The 13,740-nt window shown below is 43.2% G+C and overlaps 1 protein-coding gene across 3 annotated transcripts in view; it reads right to left on the bottom strand.

The window, feature by feature from the left end:
* THAP12 (THAP domain containing 12) overlaps nt 1-13,740 on the bottom strand; it is an 81,693-nt gene that overhangs the window by 38,077 nt on the left and 29,876 nt on the right. For 2 of the 3 annotated variants that reach the window (XM_069203882.1, XM_069203883.1), the window contains exon 2: nt 3,117-3,237. In XM_069203882.1, the coding sequence (XP_069059983.1) occupies nt 3,117-3,237 (121 nt within the window). Of the gene's footprint in view, nt 1-3,116; nt 3,240-13,740 lie in introns of those variants that run through there. The other variant, XM_069203884.1, reaches the window with a different exon arrangement.

The raw sequence follows: 13,740 nt of genomic DNA on the forward strand, positions 1-13,740 counted from the left end.
GCAAGGAAGTGCAAGGGGTGTATAGTATCTGGCAAGTGGTATTTTGTAGCTATATCCGGTCGAGGACCTGAATTCTTCAACCTGCTCTCAAAATAAAGAAAATCCATATAAAATTAACTGGAGGTGGTATTTAATGTCAGTTAGTTTGAAAGATGTTTAAGGATCACATTTTTTTTGAGGGGGCATGGAGAGTTAGGCAAAATGTTCCACATGTGGTAAACCCAGAAACTGATCAAGATATTTTGGAAGCGTAGGCTGAAGGATGGTATGTGCTGTGAGGTCATGCACAATCCACTTATAGTACAAATGTGAGATACACAGGTGACAGCAACGTCTACACTAATTATCCAGTTAGTATTGCTTTTGGAAGCTAATTTTCCAGTCATTACTACCTGTCCCTTTCACTTTTGCACAGACGTAGAAAGCACAGTAAGTCTTGTCCACTGAACACTGGAGGGCACATTTTATGGAACTTTATGTTATGGAAAACATACAATCGCGGTTAACGATAAGGTGGACAAATGTTATAAATTATGGATGGATATTCCTTACTTATGTGAAACAAGGCTCATAAGAACTCTGCCTTTCCTCTAAAAGGATACTTTTAATCTGTTAATCTGCCTTAAAGAGGTTGGTCTGTTTCTGAAGAAGACTGTAAAAAAGTGGAGTATTACTTGGAGTGGGTGGATCCCGACCTCTAGGAAAGACAAACACTTGTAAGGTCTTTTTTATGGAGTGCAAAATCTCCCAGCGGGGCAATCCTGAGTCTGTATCAGCGTATGGAGCATTGAAATGAGACACCTTTGCAGTGAGGTTCCGCTGAAGCCTCATGGAATCTTAATGTCTAAAAATTCATAAAGCCCCAACTTGTTAGGGTTTCTGGAGCAGCTCCTCTGGGTAATTTCTAAGGTTCCCAGGACCACAGGGTTAGCACTTAGGGGTGAGGCATAACTCCAGCATAGGGCACCACCATGGTCCAATTGGTAATAGATAAAGGTCTCTTGCACATTTTTGTGTCCATGTAGCCTCAAGGAGGTCTACCAACTGACCCTTGGAGTCCACCTCTTTGTCCTGGGTATCAAAGGGAGCAGGTCCGGTACTTCAGGGCTCCACAAAGGCTACAGCAAGCAATTTCCAGTCCTCTTTTGATCTTCTGCAGGTCCAAAAAGTATTCTTAGGTGGGTGCTACCTTTATGGCTGGCACTAGCTAGTGACGGGGCAGTGACTCCAGGCTCCTCACTAACCATTGGGGTAAAAGATCCCAGAGGCAACCCTACCCACTTTTGCAGCAGTTCCCATTTTCGTCAGTGCAAATAATTCCACAGTGCAACTTACTCCTAAATTTCAGGATGGAGAAACCCTTCATCCCTTGTGCGGAGCATGTGTGCCGACCCATGGGTGTGACCATGAACTCAGTAGTCCTCTCCACTGGTAAATGAAAACTGGTTCTGGAGGCAGTTCCCTTTCCACTGGGTTTGGTGCTGGCATGACTAGGGAGACAAAAGGTTGCCTTTTCTATGCTTCTCCTTACACGTACTTGTGAAACACCTGTCCACACCCATGTGATTGTTACTGCTCTGTGAGCAGATTTCACATTTAAGGCAAAGCACTCGCCGACCAGCTGTCAGTAGACTACTGCTAATTAGCCTACTGAAGTTTTAGTGACGTAAAAGGTAACTTTCAAAAGTTAAATTTTCTAAATATTTAGTAAATGTTCGACCTTACAAATATTTTGAATTTTTACTAAATATTAAAAAGATCTTTGAATTAATTTTCTTTTGTCATGGTTTCCTGTCACTGTTACTGATTAAAGTTTTTAACCTGTACTTTGACTTTTTTTTTTTAGGATTCAGCTACAGCCGTTACCAGTGAAAATAGATTTTGGAGCCTAGCCACTGGAAAAACAAGTCTATTTTTAATTCAAACATGTTCCACTTTTCAATATGAGGCACCCTATCTTGTGGGTGACAAGGTATACTTAAGGGTGACTGATTACTATTTAAAAGCAGGGGCACCCGCTTGCCAAAAAGGGTAATTTTGACAAGTCTGTACAACAGATATTAGGTTCCTGCAGTCAGGCTACACCTTGTAGACCCGAAGCCATGGGTTCTCTGTCACTGCAGCGGATAGCAAAATCAGTTCTAAAGTTCACAAGGGGCATTTAGCTTTCATATGCCATGTGTGTATTTCTGCACCATATACTACGGATTATAGTTAAATATGCCATTTACTGTTAGGAGCATAGGGACCTTACTCCTGGTTAGCAGGGGTAAAGTGCACAGAGTTCTAAATCCAGAAAACAGTGAGAAGGGAGGGAGAGCAACAAAGAGAAGGGGTTGCGCGAATTCAAAACCAAACCCAAGAAAGCAGAGAAAAACAGTGAGAGGCAGGGAAGTAAGGGAGTTGGTGGGGGACGGAAGCAACAGAGTACAGGAGACTGGTATATGAGGAGGAAGCAGCATACCGGGAAGAGAGCAAGAAGTAAAGATGCACTCCGATGGGGAGGGGTTGAGGATGCAAGAGGCTCAATAAGTAGTTTTCTATATCTAAGCGGTAAAAGGATACTAGTCATGCAATAAAACGAAAAGAGGGAGAAGAAGACAGTTTCCAGCCGAGAGACAAAAAAGACGAGGAAGGCAAGTCATCAAATAAGGGCAAGCAAATGAGCCTCACAAGAAAGCCAAACCAATGATAAACATTAGATTGACCCAGTGCAGAATGTTTACTTAAAAACTGTCAACAGCTAAAAAAAATGGAAGTTTCTGAAAGGAACACACTTTGGGAAACAGAAACGCTTATTCGATCCCTTAAGTGCTGCAATAAAAAGGGTAAGCAGTAAACTAGACAGACCAATTATATTTTAAGTTCTATGACTCGGTGCAAATTGGTATTGCAAATATGATGTAGTCGCCTAATTCACATTCTGATAGACTTGCTACTAACCAAGAAACTATGTTTGATGCAAAGGTTTGTAGATCTCTTTGTGGTTCTGTTTTTTACATTTGTCTCAGAACCATCTGAATGTATCAATAAGCTCCTTGTTGAAACTATTTAAACACTGGACATCAACAAAATAATTTATTTGATCAATACAATGTCAATGTTGTTTAACTTACACTTTTGCAGATCATCGAAGACTCAAAATGTTGAGCACATAATCTGTAGTGCTTATTCAGTTGATCAGGAGTCTTTGTTTCTAAATCAGTTCTCCGACAGCATTCCACCCACTTCATACATCTAAACATTCACAAACAGGAGTATAAATCACATCAGTACATTAGAAAATAGTACAGGAAGCAAGCTACTGGGTTGAAGCTTTCAGTTAAACTTCTGTACTAAAATGTACTTAAAGGTTCAGTTCTTACCGGTTCAACACTACTACTGAATGCAAAGAAAACAAAAGTAGGAAGGGTGCCACTGAAGACCTGGAGAACATTCAGCATACAATGTTTACAAGAAAGTGCCCCTTCGGACATGGCAACTCTCCCCTCCCTCCCGCCCCCCCCACCCCCACACACACACACTTTAGCATGCTATCTGATGTTAACTTGACTGAGTGTATGCTGGGCACCTCTGTTCTTTCCCTAAACTGTGCCATTGATTCTATAATTGGCACATCCTTGGCACACAGCTAGGTCCCATGTAAAATGTACCAATAGTACCAATGTCTATGTGACCAGGGAGGGCTCCTAAGGGCTGTAGCATGTATTATGCCACCCTAAGAGACCCATCACCAAACACATGCCCATGGCCATTGCAGATTGTGTGTGCTGGTGGGCAGAAAAAAGTAAAGTCAACATGGTATCCCCATGAGGGTGACATGCCACAAACCACTGCTAGTGGCATAGGCAAGTCACCCCCTAGCAGGCCTTACAGCCCTAAGGGGCACTACATCATAGGTGACGACACAGCTACATGAGCAATATGGCCCTACAGAGTCTAAGTCTATTCTTAGATATTGAAAGTGCATTGTGGCCATATTGAGTACATGGGCTGGGAGCCTGTCATTACAAAATTTACAGCTCCATGATGGCTTCACTGAAGACTGGGCAGCTTGGTATCAAACTTCTCAGCTCAATAAACCGACACTGATGCCAGTGTTGGATTTATTGAAATATGCGCACACAGTGCATCTTAGAGATGCTCTCTGTATTTCACCCAACCCTTTAGTGTATGGCTGACCAGTCTGTGCCAGCCTGCCACTAACAGACAGGTTTCTGACCCCATGGGGTGAGATCCTTTGTGCTCTCTGGGGTCAGGAACACAGCCCGCTCTGGGTGGAGGTGCTTCACACCTCCCCCCTCCAGGAACTGCAAGATTTGGTGGTGGGCCTCAAAGGTTCCTGGCCTCATATTACACTGCCCCAAAGCACTCCAGCTAGTGAAAGATGACATCCCTCCACCTCCCCTACCCCAATTGGACCAAGCCCCACTTTTGGCGACAGGTCTGGCAAGACAATTAGTAAACACCAGGAGGTGTGCCCATTCCAGCTAGGACCACCCCTAGGGTGCCCAGAGCTGAGGTGAACACCTCCTGGCAGAATCCCTGAAGACTGGGATTGTAAGTCGAGTACTTAACTGTAAAGTGTGTTGCTACTTTTCCTCCCCTAGCATTGCATTGTTTTCTATGAGAACCTGAACTAAGTGTCCACTTTTGAAACTGAAAATTATTACTTACATGTAAACTGTTTTACCTGTGAATTCTGAACAAAGTGCATTTGATACTTGAAAGTGATACATTTTTGAAACTGTACTTACCTGCAACAAAGATCCTTTTGGTTCTAGAAATAAAGTAACAAAGTATATTTTTGATACATAAAACATTGCCCTGGAGTTAGTCATTGAGTGTGTGCCTCATTTTTTGTCTGTGTGTGTACAACAAATGCTTAGCACTACCCTGTGATAAGCCAAACTGCTCAAACACACTACCACAAAAGAGAGCATTAGTATTACCTACTTTAGCCTCTTCTATGGTATGGTATATACAGAGCCAGCTTCCTACTATGTAAAACCCTTTAATCACTTTTTAACTCACAAAAATTAAGGTGAATAAATAAAAAGGTATGTTTGCTTTGCTCTGTACCCTTCCTTGCATGTTTATTAAACACATGGATGTCCATAGGCTCCATTTCCATACATTCTATCTCAGAACAAAAGAGTCAACAACATGGTTTCATCTTCCTGAAAAGTAAAGGGTGGTTGTCTGAGCGGCTGTGTCCTACAATAGGGGATTTCGGGCTAGACAGATAGAAAAAGCAACTTTGCCTAGGGCGGCAATAGTCCCGTCAACTAACACAGTATCACTGACTTTCTATATTATGCCCAACACACAGTTCTTAGTAAGACAGAAGTTGCCAAACTCTGTTGTCTTTAAAAAAATGAGAGGGTTTGTTTTTGAAGCGCAGTACCAAAGTTACAAGTCCACACGTGGAGATATAGCACGACAAATAGTTGGGCAGCCAAACATCAAATCTATTGACTCAGTTATATAATAATATGGACTTCTGATGATGTTTACAAAAGAATAAAATGTCCTTTGGTTCACGTGGCTAGACCAGAATGTACTTTTACAGCTGTTAATTTATAGCTTTATGTGCTATTAGAATACCTATCATGCGTGGCATGCCAAATTCCTGCGTTTATGTGCTCCCCTGGCAGATTCCTTCTTGAAAAAATTAACCAACTGATGAGATGAGTTTATTGCTGCAGTGGTATTAACTAGGGGGTTGGGAGGGGTGGTTAGAGGACATATATGTAGGAGCACTATGTATTTAGGTTAGTTCTCTCCTGAAGTATACATCTCCCAACAAGATCCTGGCAGAGCAAGATAAATGTAAATACAAATTCTACGAGGTGAAGTTCCAACTGAACACTAACCTGTAGTACATTTCTATATTTTGAATACTCTTATCGTCTCCACAGCACTGGACTCATTCCTGCAAGAGGCCCCCATAGGGCCATGACACTGGTGTGCGTGACAAGGCCCATATATATGCCTTTGGAAGAAAGTGGTGCCCACTTTAAGTATTGTTTTTTTTTTTTTGTTTGTTTTTTTATTTTAAATCGGCTGGTGCCCTCTCTGAGTCTAACAGCTTCCTGAACCAGCTCCAAAAGGAAGATTTGAACTTTATGTCATTTTCCTTACATTATTCTGGGGGGAAAAACCCAATTCAGGTTTTAGGGTAGTTAGGTGGCAATCCCTGGAATACCTTGGGAGTAGATAGGGTGATTAACCTACCTCCTGGTATTAGGTTCTATCAGTTCCATGGAACTGTAGAAGCTAAGACTCATGGCAGAAGATCATGGGTACGCCAAGGAATATGAAAAAAATAGTCCTACAACATGAGCTTCTCAACATGAATGACCAGGAGATGTCAAAATCATTTGATTCAGCATGGTCTGGGGCCCTGCAAAAATTGCAAGACACCCTTGTACTAACCGAACTAGGATCGCAGGGTGTCAGAGGTCAACATGGTGACCTTTTCAATCCTAAGGATATTTGGCATCCCCGCTTCTCGGAGTGGGAACTCATGCCTAAGGCAGCACACTACCTAAATCAGAGACTCAAACAATCTTTCTAGAAGAAGGTTAAAAAAAAGACCTAGGGCAAAGTGTCTGAGACCCCCAATTAAGCGTAAAGTAGTAGCAGGTCCAGAACTAGATGCCACAATAGTAACATTTTTGGGCAAGCTGCTTAAACACCCCAAAAGGGGCATGACAGATCCTGGCAAGCCTGCCAGTAAAAACGTTTGGATCTGGCAGGTCCCCTCACAAAGATCACGGAGCCAGCCAAGGAGGCAAAAAAAAAAAAATCATGGACCCAATTAATCTTTGCGCCATTGGCCCAGCATGCAGTATGAATGCAGGGTAATGCAAATTGTACGCCATCTACTGTATTCAGAAATCCATCCACCAAAAAATTGGGGTAACTAGCCTTTTCAGAGGCGGGAACAGAAGCCAGGGGCAATCGATTTGGGGAAGCTTTTGTCAAAGACATTTCAAAGTTCCTCCAAGCTTTCACGGCAATGAAAAAAGGCTGACCCTCCCTCAAGACTGTTTTCTTCTCTAGACTGACTACACCGGTCATGAAAGCAGGGTGCTTATCCAGCCACCAGTTCTCTCACAGATCCTGAGGATCCCATCCCAAAGGCAAAGAAGAGGCAATTGGTCAGACCAGAAGGGATACACTCCTTTCTTTCCATCATGCAATAAGTTTCAGAGGCGGCATGCCAGTCGAGGTTTCGGCCCCAGGTAAGAGTCCATTATTCTTCCCTCATAAACCTAGAGGGCTGGAAGGCTGAGTTCCTTCACAAGTGGAAGGAAATCTCCTCAGGGGATGGGGTCTTTCAAACAGTCCAGTGTTTTCAGATAGAGTTCTGGGTCTGTCCGATCCAGCATGTGAAACCGACCCCCATTGCCTTCTGAAACAAGGTTTCTTCCCGGAAAAACCATGAAATCCAAAGGAGCAATAGAAGAATCCTTTTTACAGCCAAAGGGGTTCTTCAGCAATATCTTTGTAGTAAAGGAAAAAAGTCAAGGGAGTAAGAGTGGCCATAAAGCTGAGTGAATTCAATGGATGGTTGGTCTACTTCAAGGTGGAGCAAATCTATCTTTTAAGAGACATTCTAAGGCAGGGAGATTGGATGATTTGTCAAGACGTAAGAGACACCTACCTATTGAGATCCATTTTCACTCTCCACAGATGCTTTCTTTAATTCCTTTAGAAACAAGGTGTGTGACTTCAAGGCTCCCTCCCTTTCACATTTCCTCAGCACCTTGGGAATTTTTAAAAACTCCTCCAGCCAGTTGTGGTTTGGCTACGGATGCAAATTCGCAGCTTATCATTTATCTGTGTGACATCATCTCAATGTTGAAAGACCGCTCACACTCCTCCACCAAGCACAATTGACCATATCCCTTTTGGAGAATCTCAAAAAAATTGGAATTGGTCTCTAAGAAGAGTATGGGGTTTCTGGGATTCATAATAGACTTACAGTCTGTGACCTTGAATCTCCTGTGTGCCAGAATGTCTGCTATCAAGAAGCAGTTAGAGAATCTCACTACAAATCAGTTGGTGTCCGCCCCAATAGATTCAAGGATGGTAAGTCTATTTTATGCTCTTCCATCCAGACGATTTTTTTTTGGCCCACTTCATTACAGGGCCCTCCAATGTTTGGAAATCAAGCACCTACAGAAGAGAGTATCCTACTCTGAAGAGGCACGGCATTCTGAAGAGGCCAGAACGGAGACGATATGGTGGCTGAGCCGTATGGAGGTATGGAACAGCAAGCAAATTTCAGATCAAACTGGACATAGTGATAGAGTCAGATGCCAGCTGATGAAGCAGAGGGTCTCCTTGTGGAGAAACCTCCACAGAAGGGCGAGGTTCTCCTGAAGAACTGTCCTTACACATCAATAGCTTGGACCTCCTGGAAGGTTTGTTCGCCATCCGGAGTCTAGTGAAGGGCAATGTCAGGTGTTACAGCTTCTAAAAAAAAAAAAAACATCCTGGCAATCCAGTCAATAAACAGAGACAACTGCTCAAGAACCTGATGGAGATTGCAAAGGATTTTTGGAATGGCTGCCTGCAGAAGTGTGACACAATTCACCTTGCTGGGCTATCCAATACTGCAGCGGACTCGAACTCCTGATTTCTCCAGGACTACAGCAGTTGGCAGCTATCCCCAATTGTATAATCACCTCAGATGAGGCACCCCAACCAGAGATTTGCTTCTACTCAGGTTCCTCTTCTACTGGAACTGTCATGTGACCTGCAGGTCATGATTCCCTTGTAGCTTCAGATCCTCAGGGCCTGGGAGGAGGAATCGCACCCCATGGTGATTCAGAAGTCAGGTCAACATGGCTTAGTTGGCGTTATGAAAGACAGGTCGATCTCATGAAGGAAGACATTATTTTGGTTCTGAACTTTCAGGCACAGCTGGCAGAAGGGGGAAGAGTGTACTCTACCATTAATTGTTTCAGGTGACCAATGTGTGCAGGCCATTCCCCAAGTCCCGAACAACCCAATTGGGTCTTATCCACTAGTATGCAAAGTGATACGTGGTATCACTTTTTCCAACTGCCCACTCCCAAAACACAAGAACATGGGATGTTAATGAAGACCTGAAACTCTTGATCGGCCAGACAATCCCAACTTATCTATAAAGCAGACGTTTGCTAAACGTACCATGTTACCATGCCTTATCCCATGTAAAAGTGTCTCTGGTGTGCGAGCAATGGCTGTACCATGGAAATTCATTGCCACGGAGGGTTTTGTTTTTACTATTGCCAGGTGCACCAAGCCCAACACCTAGAATGTTATGTATCCATCTTTCCCTAACCCGAGACTGCATGTGGTACTTTGCATTCAAGAGTATGAATGTGTATCTAGGGACTTTAGACCCACAAACCTTCACCAGTTGTTGATCTCTCTGATCAAATTCCCCAAAAGGGGTGTCATCCCTCACTTGTGCCAGATGGGTGATGCACAGTGTGGATACTGATATTTCAATTTTCACTGCCGCCTCCATCAGAAGTGTCCTCAAAACCCCTTGCTGTTTAGATTAGAGGATATTTTAAAGTCAGCAGATTGCTCTATGGATTCGACCTTCAATTTTTTTATTTAAAACCTATTTCAGAGAAGGCTAGCTTGGTGGTAAGTATGATTTGAAAAAGCATAATCTGAGCTTCGAGTCCTGAAACAGAATGAAAAATGTCCTGGTAAACGTGAAGGAAACTTTCAATTCTATTAAGGACATGAAGACGAAGATTATGCCACCTAAATGGAAAACTTTTTTCAGCCTACCCACATGACACTTCTAATGTATAGACTGCTCTAGAATATGCTTTTATTCAGTTGTGTTTGAAGCGTCTTATATTTCAACTAAATTGCCTGTGTAATATTCAGTTTTTTATTAATGTTTGCTTCAGGGTGGTTATATATGACATGTTCAACTTGGAGGTTCGCTATTTGTGCATACTTCATATACGTTAGAAATGGGGTCTCTAGTTGGCAGCGGTATGCATCCATGTCCAAATAGGGACAACAATATTAGTCAGGGTAAGTCACAACACAATCCAATAAGCACAAGTTGAAATATCACTTTTAAAAGGTTTAAAAGAGTCTCAATCCTTAGAACTTAACAGTTGTTTCTTTGTTACATACAGTACCTGGGATGCGTAAAAAATAACGACGCAAGAAGACCACAGAGGAGCTGCGTGGAAAAATAAGGTGTTGCATAGGATTTTCCAGCACGGCACAGATGATGCGATGTTTTTTCCATGCTGCAAGTTTTGCGTATTTTTTTGGCACGCAATCTTGGTTCCTCATTGCGATGCTATTACCAGTCTGGCCATACTAAATATGACCTTGTTACTCATTCCAGATCAGAATCTACCACTCAAAGGTATAGGAGGGCAACCCAAATGCTAGTCTATGAAAGGAGCAGGCCTTACAGTAGTGGAAAACGAATTTATGAGCTTTTAACTACCAGGATATATAAAACACATAAGGACATGTCCTGCCTTTTACCTACATAGCACACTGCCCTATGGGTTACCTAGGGTCTACCTTAGTGGTGACTTATTTGTAGAAAAAGCAGAGTTTAATGCTTGGCAAGCAATTTTAAATGCCAAGTCGAAGTGGCAGTGAAAATGCAAACACGGGCCTTGCAATGGCAGGTCTGGGACGTGGTTAAGGGGCTACTTAAGTGGGTGCCACAATCAGTGCTGCAGGCCCACTAGTAGCATTTAATTTACAGGCCCTGGGCACATGTAGCGCACTTTACTAGGGACTTTAAAGTGAATCAAATATGCCAATTGGGTTTAAGGGAGAGCATAAGCACTTTAGCACTGGTAAAGTGTGCAGAGTCCTAAAACCAGCAAAAACAGTGTCAGAAAAGTGGAGGGCGGCAGGCAAAAAGTTGGGGGATGACCACCATAAGGCTATCATGTCTAACAGTATACACAGTAGAAATTCACTTTAACTTTGTTTTTTGTCTTAACAGGATTGGAAGAGAAACAGTGAAACACCACTGAGAAGAGGCTGTTCAAAAGACAGTGAGAGACATCTGGAATGTTGTACTCCTTGTTCCCAAACAAATAAAAAGGAGATTCAGTTTTAAGAGAGTTTTATGGGACTATATATGTTCTGACTGGGCATTTGGACACCATATTTTTTTTAGTTTTTAACATGCCCAGTAGATAATGTAGTTTTTATTCGTATTGGCTGCTGTAAAGAAAAGTATGCAGTCTTCACCTCTGTCTCCTAAATAGAATATAAACTTTCCTTCACACTCGCTAGGATTTTGTTTGTTACCACACAAGCTAGGCATTAGGTAACACAGATCTTCCATTTGGTGAGAGAGACCAGTGTCTCATGGCAAAGTTTAGACCAGCTAGCCCCACTTAGCGTTGATAAGGTGACTCCTTTAAGTTAACACCCACAAGGACATCAATTGATATTCCGAGTCCAATTAAACAACAAAAGTATCTTGCAAACACTGCACTCTATTGCTGGACCATGTCAAAAATCCCAGATTTCTCTTGGGATTTAAAGCAGTGTCACAGGAAAGCACATAATCGGTGAATCTCATGTATTTCCCCTAATTGACACCTAGTCCTTCAAGTAGCCAACCAAAAGTTTCTTCTTTACTATATAATCTGTGCGTACATTAACAGCATCTGACACACTCAAATGCCTACCCAACAGATGCCCAATTCTTGACTGACATGCAAAGACAGGCACAAAATTATATCACATTTTAATTTCATAACCTCATACATGCCAACATTTTGACACAGAAAAGAGGGAGGTAATGATAAAAACAAATTGTGTGAATTTTATTTTCACCATTGAAACAGAGGCAATTTTAGGTGGAAGGCAGCTAAAATAAAGAAGAAGAAAAAAATAAACTTTTTGCTTTAGAAATCGGGAGTCTCCTGTCTGAATCAGGTCCGTTGGCATATGTAACCTCTTTTCATTACTGCCAAGCTTTGTGCGACACTTCCATGGCTTCACTGTGTATATGAGTGACATCCGATTGCCAAATGTGTCACACTTTGAGTGACTCGTTTACACAAGTAAACCAAGGTATGAGGTCTATGTAAAAAGATAAATAAATCAAAATCAGGGCTGCTGAGCTTTAACTTTGCAAAAATGTAACACTTTCATGTTTGCACTGTGACTCCAATGCCTTACACACGGCAATGTGTGACACTTTATCATAAGAAATGCAAGGCAGCTACGTCAGTCATAAATTACTCTCTTCTGAAATGCAATTTGTAGAAATGGCCTTAAAATAATAAAGACTTTGCTGAAGTGCTGAAACAAAGTACCAAATAGGCAAGGATGAGACCAGGCCTAAAAAAAATCTAGACATCCACTCTACGGCTAGTCATATTTTATCAAGTTGAGCTATTTTTAGGACCTACTCTTCCATTCGGTCGAGTTGACAAAGAACAGGTGTTTTTTCAATAATTTGTAGAGTGCAACTACTCACCTGTAAGGGTCACGAGGCGCAGTGAGTGCGGATGTGGTGTGTGGGGTGTGTGACTGAGTCTGCTGTTGTGGTGACTGAAGGGATGACAGGAATGACAGCAGGACCAGTGTGTGATGATGCTGTGCTGGCAGGTATGAGTGGAGATGTGACTCTACAGGAGGAGGTGGTGGGAGAAGTGTCTGTTGTTGTGTCTGCAGATTTGTGTTGTGTGTGTGCATGCCTGTGTGAACGTTTGTGATGCCCATGCCTGTCTTTGCGCACCTTATCTGTTGTAGTGGGTGTATGCATGTGTGATGGTGTGCCATGGACAGGTGTAGGGAGAGGGCTTGTGGATTGGGAACAGGGAGCTGGAGGGGGGATGGAAGATGAAGGGACACTGGCTGCTGTCAATGAGGAGGCTAGAGCCTGAAGCGATCTCTGGAGGCCAGACAAGGCACCGTGAATGCCTTCCAGGAACGCATTGGTCTGCTGCATCTGGATGCCAGTCCCTGGATGGCATTCACGATCATTGTCTGCCCCACAGAGATGGACCTCAGGAGGTCAATAACCTCCTCATTGAGGGCAGCAGGGCTGACTGGGGCAGGGGCAGAGGTGCCTGCGGCAAAGGAGATGCCCACGCTCCTGGGTGAGCGGGCACGGGTAACTGGGTGGGTTGCTACAGGGAGGACGGTGCTGGAAAGGGGGTGGTGGACAACAATGGTGTTGGTGTGGTACCAGAAGGGTCCGCCACTGCCAGCGAGCCGCCATCGGAGGAGGATTCTGAGTCAGATGTTGTGGTAGCTCCACTCTCCCTCGTTGTGCTTCCCTCGGCTTCACTTCTGGCCGCTTCCTGGGTCCCGTGGGCTGCAGCATCCCCACTCGCCGGTGCCCTTCCTCTCTCACCAGATGATGCTAATGCACACATAGACAGAGGAGGAGAGAGAAAAGGAGGTTGGCAGAAACAGAAAGGGAGGAAAATATTAGAACCCACACATCCACTTCACATACAAACAATGCAGCTAACAGTCGCTGCCTGCGAAACAATAGACCAATTAGCAGTCATTCCCAAATAGTCATGCAAGCTATGTCCAAACCCATCTCAACCCTGCAGACCAAACTCCTGCTTGAAGACGACTACATGCCCATTAATGCCAAAATGACTACTCCTAGAATCAAGGTCAGGACTATACCCAATCACATGTCATCCATTACAGGATGATACTAATCTAAGCATAGAGGGACTCAGGACACTAACTAACTGA

This window comes from Pleurodeles waltl, chromosome 8, assembly GCF_031143425.1.
Source record: "Pleurodeles waltl isolate 20211129_DDA chromosome 8, aPleWal1.hap1.20221129, whole genome shotgun sequence".
NCBI lineage: Eukaryota > Metazoa > Chordata > Amphibia > Caudata > Salamandridae > Pleurodeles > Pleurodeles waltl.